The 14,473-nt window shown below is 43.4% G+C and overlaps 1 protein-coding gene across 1 annotated transcript; it reads left to right on the forward strand.

Annotated features, from left to right (window-relative positions):
• Positions 1–635: 635 nt before the first annotated feature.
• LOC144105231 (uncharacterized) lies at positions 636–12,403 on the forward strand. Its single transcript, XM_077638379.1, has 9 exons — positions 636–833; positions 2,120–2,166; positions 3,051–3,098; positions 3,257–3,292; positions 3,464–3,566; positions 9,339–9,493; positions 10,366–10,419; positions 11,387–11,422; positions 12,269–12,403. Exons 1-9 carry the CDS (start codon positions 767–769, stop codon positions 12,314–12,316), a joined length of 594 nt encoding a protein of 197 aa, XP_077494505.1. The 5' UTR covers positions 636–766; the 3' UTR covers positions 12,317–12,403.
• Positions 12,404–14,473: the final 2,070 nt, after the last annotated feature.

The raw sequence follows: 14,473 nt of genomic DNA on the forward strand, positions 1-14,473 counted from the left end.
TTACACCATTGATGTGAAATGAAATTTCCTTGGCCTACAGAAACAGACCTAGACTAATAGTAATGAGTGAAACCGCACGCCAGTATTCTCGTGGAAATATGTTCTTTTTTGGAGTCGCCACGGATCACGCATCGCGCTCTTTATTCTTCATATAACATAGCATACACCTCAAATCCCTAACTGCGTGCTGTATTTCAAAATGACATGTCATTAGTGCAATACAAACTGCTGGACCAGGCGCACTGTTTCGCTTTCCTTATAATAAATCAGCGGCTGTTTCTCTTGAGTTGCGTGTTTCCAGGCAAGGCGCGACAACAGCCAAGCGTGCTGTGAGCAGTCACTTGCATTTTTACATTGCTTAGTTCCCGCCGGAAGCGACAAGCGTCCCTCAAAAGAGGAGTTCGGCGAAATGGCCACGTGCATGGAGTTTCTTCCACACTGACGCACGAGAGCGAGCCGACAACAGCTGTCCTTCTGATTCTTTTTGCGCGATATCCTGCCACGAGGCATGGCCGCCTCTCAGTGAATAAATGAAAAAATAAATAGACGCAGGCAAAAAGCTAGCGCACTAATTTTCATCCGGCTACACTGCACCTGGTTCTTCCACGTGAACTCAAGTAGTACGCACCACGTGTGCACTCAAGCACCTTATATATCTGTCGGGAGTTTTGTAGACTGCATGTGCTTGCACTGGCAGCCAGCGAGGTATAAAAGCGCTGGTTCTTGTAAAAGGTTCTGAGTGAAGTACTTTTTTCGAAAAGGAAACATGAGGACAAACCCGTCCATTGTGTTACTGTTCGCCACTGTACTCCACGCGGCAACTGCTGGCAGTGGTAAGTTATCCATACTCCGTATATTGTTGCTGTACTATCAACGTGTATGCCAAACTAGAAAAGTATGTAAAAAGCGCAACCTCTCTCTTCGCAGCAACAAAACATTTATTACATCTTCATCCTGAGAATGTAAAAAGATTTCAAGCCACGCTTGCCTACTTTCCAAAATCCAGCCTCCCAGCAGTGTTACAACACAAATTCTACTAACCCTCATTCACACTTAAAGGTCTAAAAACAGCAAACTTTATTGCGTGATCTCTCTTTTGAAATGATGTGTTAGACATTAAAATGCATGAATTACTGCGTGGTATTCGCCTGCGACCAATAATAATTTATAACTGAATTTCTTCTCTCGGGCTGTTTTCCTTTCGGTTTCATCAACAGAAAGATGGCTGTGGCGTGTAGTTGGTGTTTAGGTTCCGTGATGCACTAGTAAAACGCCAATATATTTGCTGATACGTAGTTTTAGTTCACTAGAACACTTAAGCCAGCATCCTTCAAGACCTGTAATGAAAAAAAGCGACCTATTAGCAATCATACAGCAGATATTTCCTTCCTGAGGTGACCTAAACATTAACTACACGTCACAGCCATTGCTAGAAAGTTGAAACTTAAAACGAGAAGGCAACAAGAAGAAACTCAATTATAAATTATATTGCTTTCGCAGACCAACACCATAGGGTGCACAATGTACACCAATGTCTGACGCATCGTATGAAAGAAGAAAACACGCAGGCAAAAATTCGGTGTCTATAGTCCTTTAAGCAAATGATCTCTATGCATTATAAGTGAAGCACACGTTAAAGAACCCCAGGTAGGCGAAATTTCTAAAGCCCGTCACTACGGCTTCCCTCATAGCCTGAGACTCTCTCCCCCTAAGCTATAACCCCCATAAACCCCTATAAACTATAAATCAATATGAGTGAAGCGCGCGTAGAAGTTCACTTTCCCAGCTCAGGAGACTTGTATAGGTTCTACAGGCATTCGACGTTTCGTGGTATCTCGCATAAGCTTCAGCAAACGGACAGGTAATCACAAAATAAATTCTGTGTAAAGAACGTAAAAGGAAAGGAGAGCAAAGAACAACGCTGGACCCAGCTCACCGCTCTCCAGCGTGGGGCTGTGTTCTTGCTGTGAGCTTGTGCCTCCTCCGGTCGATTGCATTGTGTGCGGCCGTCCGCAGGACTGCACAGCTTTGCGTTCTTTTGGAGAGAATGCTGGACATTTCTTATGCTTGCGTTGTTCTTGATGTAGAACGCTCGGAATAAAATCTTTTTTTCTCCCAGTTCCTTGCTTCACCATCACTACGCCTGACTTCCTTACGACTGATGTGGTATGACCGTTTTCGCATTTATTTATGTATAAGCTTGAAACTCTATGGTAATGCGCAAAAATGCACAAATACTCGGTTATAGGCTTGTGATCTTTCGGGCTTATATTTGGTATTATAAATCACCTAAATAACGATAACGTCTTCTGCTGAACGCGTGTGCTTTGACGGAACGTGATAAAGAATTTCTATAGATTTGCTATAAATTGATATGAAGAAACTTCGAAGAGACATTAAATGAATATCTTCAAGTGCCGCAAAGAATAAGAACCCATTCTACTTACTACTTCCACTGAATCCGATGTTTTAGCAAATAAAGCAAACCCGAGATATTTATAATAACGGCATGTGATAATGTGTGCGCGCAATAACATGCATGTGATCAGAGCCTGGAGAAAGAAAAAGTAAAGTCGAGCTCAGAGATACGCCCCTTCGACGACCTGCTGTTGTATCTTCCGTGCGCTCATTCTATGTTAAGTGGTGGTGCCAAAATTTAAATTGCTTCAGGAATTCATTAGGCAAGCTATTCGCAAAAACTTCGAGCATTTATTTTCGCTATATGTGAATGAAAATATTTGAGAATATTTAAATATTTGAGCACGCAGCATTTCTCTTCCCAACGCGGGCATTGTTGGAAACTTTACATATATGGAAATTGGGTTCAGTTGTGGAAGAATCAGGGTTCAATAACAAAATAGGCAGCGGATATATTGAAGCCCCGATAAATGCTTTCTAAACGTTCTTATCAGTAGAAATATGAAATAACCGAAGAACTGAAACAGCGTGCACTTTGTCTTCTTCGTGTTCCCGTTAAGGTTTCGTAATAGAGCTTATGCAAACTGCTTCCAATGTACTCTCCCTGCTAACGATCTACGCTTTCCTACCAGACTCATTGTTACGAGAACCAACCCATCGACATTTGCACTCCCTTCAACGTAAGTACTTATCTATTTTTACCACTATTTCTTTTAATTTGTTCTGCTAACTCATCTGGCACGAGGCCACAGTGAGCAGGAAGTTATTGAGAAAGCCTTTCATTCTGGCCCCTATGAGCCATGATGGAACTTACCCTTTTCACGGTCTCTATTTTCAGGAGAATGACACAGAGAAAGTGCGCGAGCTCATAAACGTGAGTCTTTGTAAAAAGCTTGTATTTCTGTGTTTCATTAAACGTTCCAACGAAAATTCAACCTTCGCCTGCAAAATGATGTAACTTTCTTCTGAGTCTTCGAACAATTCAAACATGCATGAGCTGAATGAATGGAGAACTTGTCTTCATTAAATATTCCTTATTTTCCAGTGCACGAACTTCGACACAGAGTACAAGGTACTAGCGCTGACGTATCTGTTAAACGATGCCGTGGCATCTACACTTCCAGAAGAGGAGCGCAACCAGAGTTTGTGTACGTACACCATGCAAGAATTTTTTACTGAGGACTCTTTACTTCTTGAGTGTAGTTCATTTGGCGAAAAACCATGTTGAGAGGCTCAGGTAAACTTTATATCGGCTGGTGGAGTCGAGTTCGGCTTAAAACTACTGCCTATAGTTTTCCCACATGAGAGCTGCTCAATAACGTCGCCGTAGAAGAATAGACCGCCATCCTTGTTATTTCTTCTTACTTTAACTGTTCAAATTAGGAAAGAACGTGAGGCAACAGGTTGCAGATAATAGGCAGAAATGGAAGTTTTAACTGCAACATTGTTTTTTTCGGCCGGAGATCTCTTATGCGAACAAAATACTTGCTAAGCACTCTGAACACCAACGCACTAAAAACTCGAAAGTAACGCTATTGCAGCTGCTATCTGAACAGAAAGAATAAGTAGAAGGATGACTAACTATAGTTTAGTCATCCTTCTACTTATTCTTTTTTTATAATCAGAGTGCCGAAATATAGTGCGAACTATAGTCAGAGTGCCGAAATAAAGGTGCACAAAAAGTAAGCGCAAGAATGTTTAATCTGTTTTAAAAACTGCGAAAAGAAGTGAATGACAGTTCAGTCGGTACGTTACAGTACATTCGTTTGAAAATGGCTAAAAAATTAAAATTAAAAGGTCACTTAGCTGTTTTAATGATTGCGAAGGAAAAAAATATTATAGGGCGATCAATTGTACTGCAGCGAAAAATAAATAGAATTCTAGTTTTTCTTCCCAATTTTGCTTCTTATTTGCTAATTGTGTCACCTCCCCATCTGCAATTTTGTCGCCTTTGGTTGTTTGTTACCTCCAGCAGCGGCATAGACGCAAAACATGCCAGAACGATACATCGCGGCGAGTCCTTACACTGCTTCACGCGGATTTGGTGCAGTGGTCGGGATGTGCGACAGCACCGGAAGTTGACGGTTTAAAACACAGCCGCCATTCTGGCCTGTGATGCCCACGTTGCTGTGCCCGAGAAATGCGGCGAAGTAATCGCACCCGCAACCAAATTTTTTTTCTTCCACACAATGTCATTCGGGATACTATTTCGCACGTGGGCCTGCTGTTGTCTGAGTAAATTTTTAGACATTTTCATTTTTTCCCACCGAGCCGCCGCGGTGGCTGAGTGGTTATGGCGCTCGGCTTCCGGCCCGAAAGACGCGGGTTCGATCCCGGCCGCGGCGGTCGAATTTCGATGGAGGCGAAATTCTAGAGGCCCGTGTGCTGTGCGATGTCAGTGCACGTAAAAGAACCCCAGGTGGTCGAAATCTCCGGAGCCCTTCACTATGGCGTCCCTCATAGCCTGAGTCGCTTTGGGACGCTAAATCCCCCATAAACCATAAACCATTTTTTCCCACTCATTTTAGACTCCGCCTTCCGTCTCTCCCCTGCAAGTGTTCAAGGGCGGGGAAGAGGGGGGTGGCTAACAGGGGGCTGCTGTAGGCTTCACATACACGGCGATGATGACATTACACAGTTTTTGCCGTCACGACTCTCGTATTGCTATCGTAGTGTAACAAGCTTTGGGGAAAGAAAGGCCACTTGAGCACCGAGACAGTGCCCTGATCTGCGCAAGCAGACCTTTTGTGCCAGGCTATGTGTAGTAGGAAGAATAGAGAAAGTAGGGGATCGATGAACAAGCCCACGCCGAGAGGTAAAGCAAGGAATGGCGTCCGCAGGACGGGCACTATAGCAACTATGGTAAAACCGCGGTGGCTCAGTGGTTATGGTGCTCTGCTTCTGGCTCGAAAGACGCCGGTTCGAACCCAGCCGCGGCGGACAGAATTCCGATGGAGGCGAAATGCTAGAGGCCTGGGCACTGCGCCACGTCAGTGCCCGCTAAATAACCCCAGGTGGTGAAAATTATGCTAAGCCCTCCACTACGGCGTGCCTTATGCCTGAGCCGCTTCGGGACATTAAACCCCCATAAACCATAAACCATACCAAGCAGAACCCTCAAACAGTAGAAAAGAGGGAGGTTGTGTTATTTTATCAAACTGGAAGCGGGCTGCCAACCGTTGTCGCGAAAGGAATAGATGAGGTAGTGTCTGGTTTCGGTTTGGTTTTTATATGGTTTAACGCCCCAAGGTGACTCAGGCTATGAGGGAAGCCGTAGCGGAAGGCTCAGATTAGGAAGTGTGTAGCTCTGTCTCCTAAGGCTGAATGGACAGAAGTGGACAAAGGAAGGGGATCACGGATAGTAGCTTCCTCCATGGAGGCATTTTTGAAGAATTTACGGCTACCATACAGCGTTGATATTAAGCGAATCCACGTTCACCGGAAACCCACACAGTGTGGCAGTTTTGGCAGAGTTAGCTAAAATCGACTTGAGGGCTTGGTGGTACGCGTTGGAGGCTTCAAAAATAAGGAAACAAACAGTGAGTTGCCCGCTATGGCTTGGACAGCGGTGATAGGTGCTCGGGAAGAATACAACGGCAGTGGAGCCTTTAGTCAAGAAAGATATTGTTTTCATTATGAAGAGGTAGTCGCATACGTTCTGTGCGATCGACTACCTGATTGGTGCCCATATCCGTAATGGAGCCAAGGCTGAGCTACGTGCTGGTTTATATTGATGCAAGTTGTAGACGCATAGCCCCCTTCGCTGACCTGAGGTTAGTATCAGCGTAGTATGGGTCAGTACACTTCGGTACCTTGTGGTACAACGGCTTGCTCACATTGGTCGTCGCTATCGCTTCGATTGGAACGATTGCGGCGTTGCAGGTGAATTGTTTTTGTTTCCTCCACTGAATTCATTCCCTTTCTCCTGTCCTCTCTCCTCTATATGCACGCGGCAGTTGTATAGCGGCCGAATCGGTGCCATCAGAGAGGGAGTGGCAAGCTGTGGATGGTGGTAATGTTCGGTCTAGTTACCAGCGGAAAGTGACAGACGACCAAGCTATGAAGCGAACATTGTAGCACACCTGCAGATACGCGGGCCCCACTGTGCTGCTCATAAGATACTAGATAGCTCTTTCCCACTCAAGGTGGTTAGTCAAATGAATATAACCTCACCACTGCGTCTTATCTTCGTGTCAACTATGAAGGAAACAGACGTGTTTCAAGGCATATAAATCTTACATGGCTGCATCAACAGAATCATTTGCTGACACAGTTATGTTCAGCGATTTATGTTGGCATAGTTGAGTCGATTATGCTCTGCTCCAGAGATTGCACCGAATGGGGAAGGGGGTCTGCATACGCCCAGGCTGTCGTTGCCATGCAGAGAACCTGCTATATTTACTCATGTTGTCCAACATAGCCTTAAGGCATTCAAAGATGAAGCTGTGTGCGTCGAAAGAGTCTGAAAGCAGTGAAGACATCCCAATTTCGCCCATATGATTGATCTGGTAACGCGAGGAGGAGCGCTTAAAAGGACATAGCGGAGAAATTGAATTTCGTTTGTATTGTATCGACAGAATACCAGTCTCTAACCTCAGAAAAACCACTGTTACTGAAAACAACGCTTGTATAAGGCAGAAAAAAACAAGATTTAACATACAGGTATCGCCGCCACAGACCAATGTCGCAAGTACAAGCGACAGGATGAAATATCCGAAAAGAAACACAGATCTTTGAGGCTGACAAAAGTAAATGAAGGTTACGCGTTTGATCGATATTGAAGTATGTAAGTTTTGTTTGCAAGCAGCCAGTGCAGTTTTATCCACCGAGGTAGACGCAAAAAAAAGGCAACCTGAATTTAGGAACCCGAAGAAAGCCGATACTTGGCGGCGCAACAGACATCAACCTCAGTTCCGGTATGTTTTGGAGTGCTTCGCGGCTATGCGCTCTGCGTGCTCGCGTGGTTTCGTGACGCTTTTCGATTTGCAAGTGAGAAGTAGCAGAGGAAAACCAGACGCCCATCTAGGTGCTCCTCGGACGGCACGCAGCTGCGACGAGGAATGCCACCTGGGGATAGCTAGTGTTTCAGAAGCCTCCACATTAGCAAGCGCATCGCTCGGTGCATATGTTGGGTCGTATAGCCAGCGCTACGAGGACTATTATTAGAAAATTTAAATATGTCTGTACGTACCAAGTTTCTACTGATCAGTCTTAATGGTGGCTCGGCGGTGAAAAGTGCCGTACCAGTAGATTGGTTTGCTGCCAGACGCTGCCTACTCCTCGGCGCTCGCACTAAAATATTAGAACCCGCCACGTCAGCCCTAAAAAAATCGCACGCTTTGTAGGCTTGAGGTCGCTGAAGTGCACGCCGCAGTTTTTGAGAAAACTTTGCTGGATTGGGAACGGGATTAATCGTAACGCTGGTTCGAACGTAAACGCAGCTACAGTGGCTGACAGAGGCCCTCACCGTCCGGCCGGCAGTAGTTTTCCTTTCGGTTGCTGGTAGGCTCCACCGTTCGCTACCAGCGACCATGGAGTCCCAGCTTACGTTACATTTTGGCTATTTCGTCATCAGAGAGCCACGAATTTGAATTAGAGAAGTGGAAAAACGTCCTTGAAATGCGAATATAAATCCCTTAGCAATAAATGCATTATTCGCTGCCGGACAAGCGGCAACAAATTCACGAAACGCCGAACTCTCAGATTCTGCTAACAATATATATATATATATATATATATATATATATATATATGCGTGTAAAGTGAAAAGGTCACAACTGGTTCGATTATCTAGGTTTATTAACCAACAGTTTAAGACGGTGGACCGTCCTTCATCAGGGTTAAGTCGAATGACCTTCATCAGGGTTGCTGGTGAATAAAATGTTGGTGAACTGTTGGTGAATAAACCTAGATAATAGAACCAGTTGAAACAACCATGCCGCCGGCGGCATGGTTGTTTTTTCTGCTGCTTTATAAGTAGTTTTCTTTAAGCGATAGATTAATCATAGTATCATTATCCCACTGATTAGCACCACGCATTAAAAAAAAATTAAACACTCCCCTATGCACCTTGGTTTCGGCGACTGTTGCCTCCCTTCATATATATATATATATATATATATATATATATATATATATATATATATATATATATATATATATATATATATATATATAGAGAGAGAGAGAGAGAGAGAGAGAGAGAGAGAGAGAGAGAGAGTTCTCCTCAGCGTGCCTTTAAGGTGCGGTAGGTGAATAGTCAAAGGAAACGCACTCAACACTGTTTACGGCGTGCTTCCCACAGACTTCTTCCGGCCAGGAATGAATGAATGAATGAATGAATGAATGAATGAATGAATGAATGAATGAATGAATGAATGAATGAATGAATGAATAAATGAATGAACTTTATTTCTTGTCATAGCGAGTGGAGCCTGAGACTAAAGGTACCAATGACCGGACGAAAGGTCCCAGCCCCCTACAGTAAACAGTTTCGACAGCAGTGATAACAGAAGGAAATACATATAAAAAGCAAAATTACTCAATTTACATAAGTACAAAGATATCACATTTGAAATGCACTTTACACAGCCACAATGCACACATAGCACAACTGCACTCTATATATTCATTTTGTGAACAGATATACAAAACATACAAACTAACAGAAAGGGAACAGAGTGACACTGATGAAGAAAAGGAAAAAACATCGGCTAGTGGCAATGCGGTAAGCTCTTTTTTGAAAGTAGTCAATGAAGTGCTAAAATCTAACAGTTCCTCAACCTTGGTTAATATTTCAGTTGACTTATATCAAAACGTCTGCTTTCCATAATTTCTTCTTGTTTTCGGCTTGTGTCTGATGTTTCACCGTAGAAGGTAAGCAGCAGGTAACGTAACTTGAAAATAAATATTTCTTGCAGCTAAGGCTCAATTTATCGCACAGTGGTGCGCCACGGGGAATCCTCTGCCAACATTCCTCTACAACCTGACATGCGAGGACTATCTGGGAATGGTGCACGTTACGTGCGGAAAACCCGTTACTTTTAACGTTCCCGATGTCAACGGCCTTGGAGAGGTAAGTGCCGAAAAAGAAGTCCTGTTTTTTGTTCCAGATTTCTTTACAAAAAGAAACTAAAATCACAAGTTCTGCCGTGCATGCAAAGCAAATGAAGGCAATAGCTGTTAGTCCATGGACAACTTTGCCGAACTGGCGTTCTTCGCCTCGTCACTGCCTCCGATACAACTGTGTAGGCTGGCTCAATGCAGTCATTTTGTACGAGCTCACAAAAATATTTAGGTAATGGGGGCGGTTCGGGGAGAAGAGGCTGACGATTAGGGAACTGCTGCTTATGCGATTGCACGCAAATTTTGGGAGCGGGAAAGCTAGCCATTTCATCGCTGCAGCCAAACGCTCCAAACTGCTCGACACATGTGTGCTAGTACTCTGTGAGCGTTTATTTTGCGTATAATCATCCAGGCTAGTAAGGTTTGCACGGTCAGCTTCTATCTATTTTTATTCGGTTGTGAACACGGGACGACCAAAGAAGGGCAGGTTGTCTTTTATGATTCTTGTTTCTCTGCAACACACTGCCGCACCTAAAAGGCCACAGTTTAAAAGCATGGAGCGATCTAGAAAAATGTAATGTTTGTGGAAACATCCGCAATATTCCAGATTGTAGATGTTATTCTTCACAGTTTTGTGACACTCAGCTAGCAAGCCATGCAAAATATATACACTTTCATTTTGATGAATGCACGCCGAGGCGAATGCCAATGGCAACTGTGAGCGATGGGTGAGAGCGTGCGAGTATACTCTCAAAATTTTCTGACAAAGGAGCTATTTTACAAAAACACCTAGCGAAAGCCCAAATTCTGTTGCAATAGATATGTTGTAAGATAACAGTGTTAACTTGTATATGACCTCAACGTCTTCTTTTTTGTTTCAAGTGTGCCCAAAACAATGAAATCGAGCAGCTGTGTACGGAAGGACAAACCTTCACCGTAAGTTTGTCAATTACTGTCCTGTACACACTTATGATTGTTACCTAAAAGGATATTATTTAACAGTCTTGTTTTATCTATTGTGCCAAATTTTAATTTTATTTTTGCATCGTACTTTGTTGCCGAAGAGCAGTAAAGAGCGGTTTTCTGTTCTGAAAAGGCAAACGTCCTTAATAGAAGCATGACTATAAAGATATTTTTGAACTCATGCAGAAAATGGAGCACTGTGAAACTTGAAATTGCTACAACATGAAGATTATCCCAGCTTTGAACTATTAACAGTATATGAATTTACAATTCAGTGATTTATTATAGCTTCGATGCATGTTTTGCATCGCTCTCCTTATAAACATTTGACTATGAGAAAAGAATGTGTTTATCTTCACCGAGTTTCATGAAAGAAGCCATCAATCGTCCTTAGATATTGGGAGCAATATTCACGCAAGTAAAAAATATAATAAATAAATAAATACATGTGATATTAGATGAAGAGAATCGATGGTGTCGCCGCCGACTCAAGTACCTTTTCCTTAAAGTTAATGAATGTACAAGAAAAAGGCCTTTGCCTTTGGTTAAGTTGTTAGGCTGAAATAGCACCCGTAGAAACGTCAAAGGATTCCCTTGGAAAAGAGTCGTCATGAGAAAGTTATTTCACCTTCAAAAAAACTCTCTGCTACCCGACTTGTTTGAAGCCAAATTTATAAGAATAAAAAGTATTAATATAAGTGACCCAGACAGACTAAGCTGTAAAATATTTATTTAGGTGATGTTGAAGTGCGTATTTGAACAACAAAAAAACTAAGTAACTGATTTAGTCAACGAGTGAAGTGTTGTACTAAAGCATTTTGCACAGTGATTGACAGTTTCAGAAACTTCGATAACCGCACCAAAACAAAGGACTGCACACATCTCTGAAAGCTATGCTAATCACGATCGCTAATCATAAATGACATACATTATTTTTCAGTGGCAAACCTTCTCCGAGTTGATTGAACTACTAAGGGTAAGCAGTCTTGCTATTCGTGCTATGCGTCAGGCAAAACATATTGGTCTTTATGAAAACGGGTTGCTGTCACGTTTGAGTTTTCTTTTTTGGAAGACGGCATAACTTATTTGCTGATAATAATAAAGATTATTTAATGGAATGAAAAACAATTATTACCGCTCAATATAATCTTCTATACGCACCACGTGAATATGAAGACTCCTTATGATACTTATAAATAATGAGGTATTTCATGCAATGTGACGTTAATTCTTGATAAGTGCTGGAAGTAACATTTTTAACCTTTTTTGTACCACTCATGAGCTGTGCTCCAGTGGTGATATAGGAGCTGTAAAAAGTCATGTTTTAAAAACGGTTCACACACTTGTCGTTGGTGTGAATTGTCTAGCAGTATTTTTCTTCAATCTTTCCACTGTTTATAGACATAACTGCGTGTTGGAGTAAATGATTCGACATATTTTTTTTATTATGAAAATTGCCTGCTTCAGCCTGCGTTGACAGCTGGCCTCCACAAAATTTGGAAATTTTCAGCTACTTTAGCATCAAACACAGTCAATGGCCTTCATATGAGACATCCAATGTCGAATAGCCCTGCTTTGAGCGACACTGAAAATTAAATGTGCTGAGCTAATTGTTTCTGCCTCGGTAGCTCAATATGCAGCTCATTAACCTCCAATGAATCCGTCTGCCCGTATTGAATTTGTACCTGAACACAACCATCCGGTCGGTCTCTTTGTAAGTGATCTGAAGCCGCAGTCCTGAAACAAAATACACAGCATGAATCGATCCACGAATACCGGAAAATAGGTTCTCTTTGATAATTCTTGTTTTCTTTTCTTTCAGTGCATTTATTTCAGCATAATACCAATTCTGCCGTATCCTGAGTACTAACGACGCCGAATGGTTTTCATCAGCCTGCAGTAGAAAGAGTAGAAATATGGCTCTTGATAACATTGTATAGTAAAGCATAGAAAATAAAATTTTGTCTTCGGTTTGTTTTTATTTTTAAAGAATGCTTCGATATTGGTAATGACAATGAGGAATTTTTACCACGCAAGGTCATTTGTGCCAAAGGGCATCATGGCAAAATGTTTTGGTCTACGCAAGGTAGGGTGAAACACCAATTTCTCAAGCATTTCATTCCAATGAAGCCGAGATCGTAGCCATGGGCAAGCGCGTACCATTTTATCGCCGGTGAGCACCCGGCGTATTGGGGATCGAACCCCGCACGTCCAGTATGCGAGGTGGTTGCCCGAATGACTGTTGTGTTGCATTAAGCTTCATTTGCTCCATTCGAGTTCGGCTCTGTGGCGGACTTTATGTGGTCACCAGAGTCACCGTGCTGCCGTTCATACGCGCCTGCTCCGCAGTTCAACGCGTCCTACAGACCATGTTGAGCTTGGTCATCGCATTAGATACCCTTGCAGTGAGAAAGGCCCCTATCACGTGCTCCAAACTTTGGCTTTCTTCGCGCACATAGACGTCGCCACACAGAACGTTAATCTCATCCCGACGGCCGTTCTTGGCACAGTTTGCGGGTGAATTGGACAGCCGGCGATTTTAGTGCCGGCATGTCATCTATGAGCACACGGTACACGCCCCTTGAAGTTCGATGTCCCCGGTGTCCACTCTCTGTCCATGCATTTCGCTCTAAAACATGGTTCTTAGCGCAACAGGCCACGATCTATCCAAGATGTCTTCTTTGAGTGCCGCAGATTGTTAGTCATGAGGACGCGCGGTTCGCTGTCAAAGGATTCATGATGCTTTCGTATTTTCTTATTCGGTGAGCACTCCTTCCCGTACCCACGGCTAATTGTGGAGAGATGGCTGTCAAGCAAACATCTGGTCTGGCGGAACAAGACGGCGCGTACAGTCTTTGCCAAAAGTACCGTCTTTTTTCAGTCTTTGCCAAAAGTAACTGGGCAGCGGTGGTTTGATTCTTAGCTGCATTGCGAAGCACATATAGCAGCCCTTAAGCTCTGAATCTGTGTAAAGTAAGATCGACCATTGTGCTCACGTTACGACACCCTTCGTTCTTTAGGAGTGTCGTAAAGGGTCCGTAATGCGGTCGAGAAGCAAAAACCTGTTGTTCGGTTTCTTTTGGCAAAGGAGGTACATTAAGGCATTGGAAGAACAAGTGTACACGGAGCACAGTGGAGGGTGATGTCAATGCAGGTTTAGAGCTACTTCGGATAAGTCTACAGCGAACATTTAAACCCTTCAACGCTAGCTCTTTTCTTTCAGAAAGCATCAGAATGGGGTGCATTTGAACTCATGTTCAACTATTCTTCAGCTGGACAACGACTTCCTTTCTGTGGACGTTTGTCGTTCGGTACCAGCGCCTGGACATCGGCTCGTGGGCACTTTTGTGGGACTATTCTGACACCTACATGCCGTTATGAGTATGACCGATTATCTGATGCAATGCCATAGTTGCGCTTGCAGTCTGGCATTGTTTGCTCCGGATGGATAGCCAATAAGTGCGGAGGCATTTGCATGATCTGCCTTGAATATATAGAGTAACAACATTCTGTTTCATCGATTCAAATTGGAGGATGGAACGAAATCACGGCCGGTCATGAAAGGATTCTATCTGCTCGCCAAGGAAAAACGGCTTAGACTCATTCATGTCGTGCATTTTCACACGTACTGCATTGCTTAACTTTTAACGTTAAAACCAGTTTTTCCGGCTTCAATATTGTTCATAGCAAGACATTACATTTCACTCACACCAAAGCAGCTGCCCAGGACGTGAAAATACTATGCGCTTAGGGACGCGGAACTTTTTGGATTCAAAACAACAATAGAGCCACCGAGGTGGCTCAGTTGGTATGGTGCTCGGCTCCTGAACTGAAAGACGTGGGTTGAATCCCGGTCGTGGCGGTCGCATCTCGATGGAGGCGAAATTCGAGAGGCCCGTGTCCTGTGCGATGTCAGTGCACGTTAAAGAACCCCAGGTGGTCGAAATTTTCAGAGCCGTTCACTACTGCGTCCCTCATAGCCTTATTCGCTTTGGAACGGTAAACCTCCATAAACCAAACTGACCAT

Source organism: Amblyomma americanum, chromosome 9 (assembly GCF_052857255.1).
Source record: "Amblyomma americanum isolate KBUSLIRL-KWMA chromosome 9, ASM5285725v1, whole genome shotgun sequence".
Lineage (NCBI taxonomy): Eukaryota > Metazoa > Arthropoda > Arachnida > Ixodida > Ixodidae > Amblyomma > Amblyomma americanum.

Bases quoted from the DNA above. Each gene is read 5' to 3' on its own strand.
- LOC144105231 (XM_077638379.1), top strand. From the start codon at position 767: ATGAGGACAAACCCGTCCATTGTGTTACTGTTCGCCACTGTACTCCAC. The intron at 3,567-9,338 runs GTACGTACACCA...TATTTCTTGCAG, and splicing joins GGAGCGCAACCAGAGTTTGT to CTAAGGCTCAATTTATCGCA. The intron at 9,494-10,365 runs GTAAGTGCCGAA...TTTTGTTTCAAG, and splicing joins ATGTCAACGGCCTTGGAGAG to TGTGCCCAAAACAATGAAAT.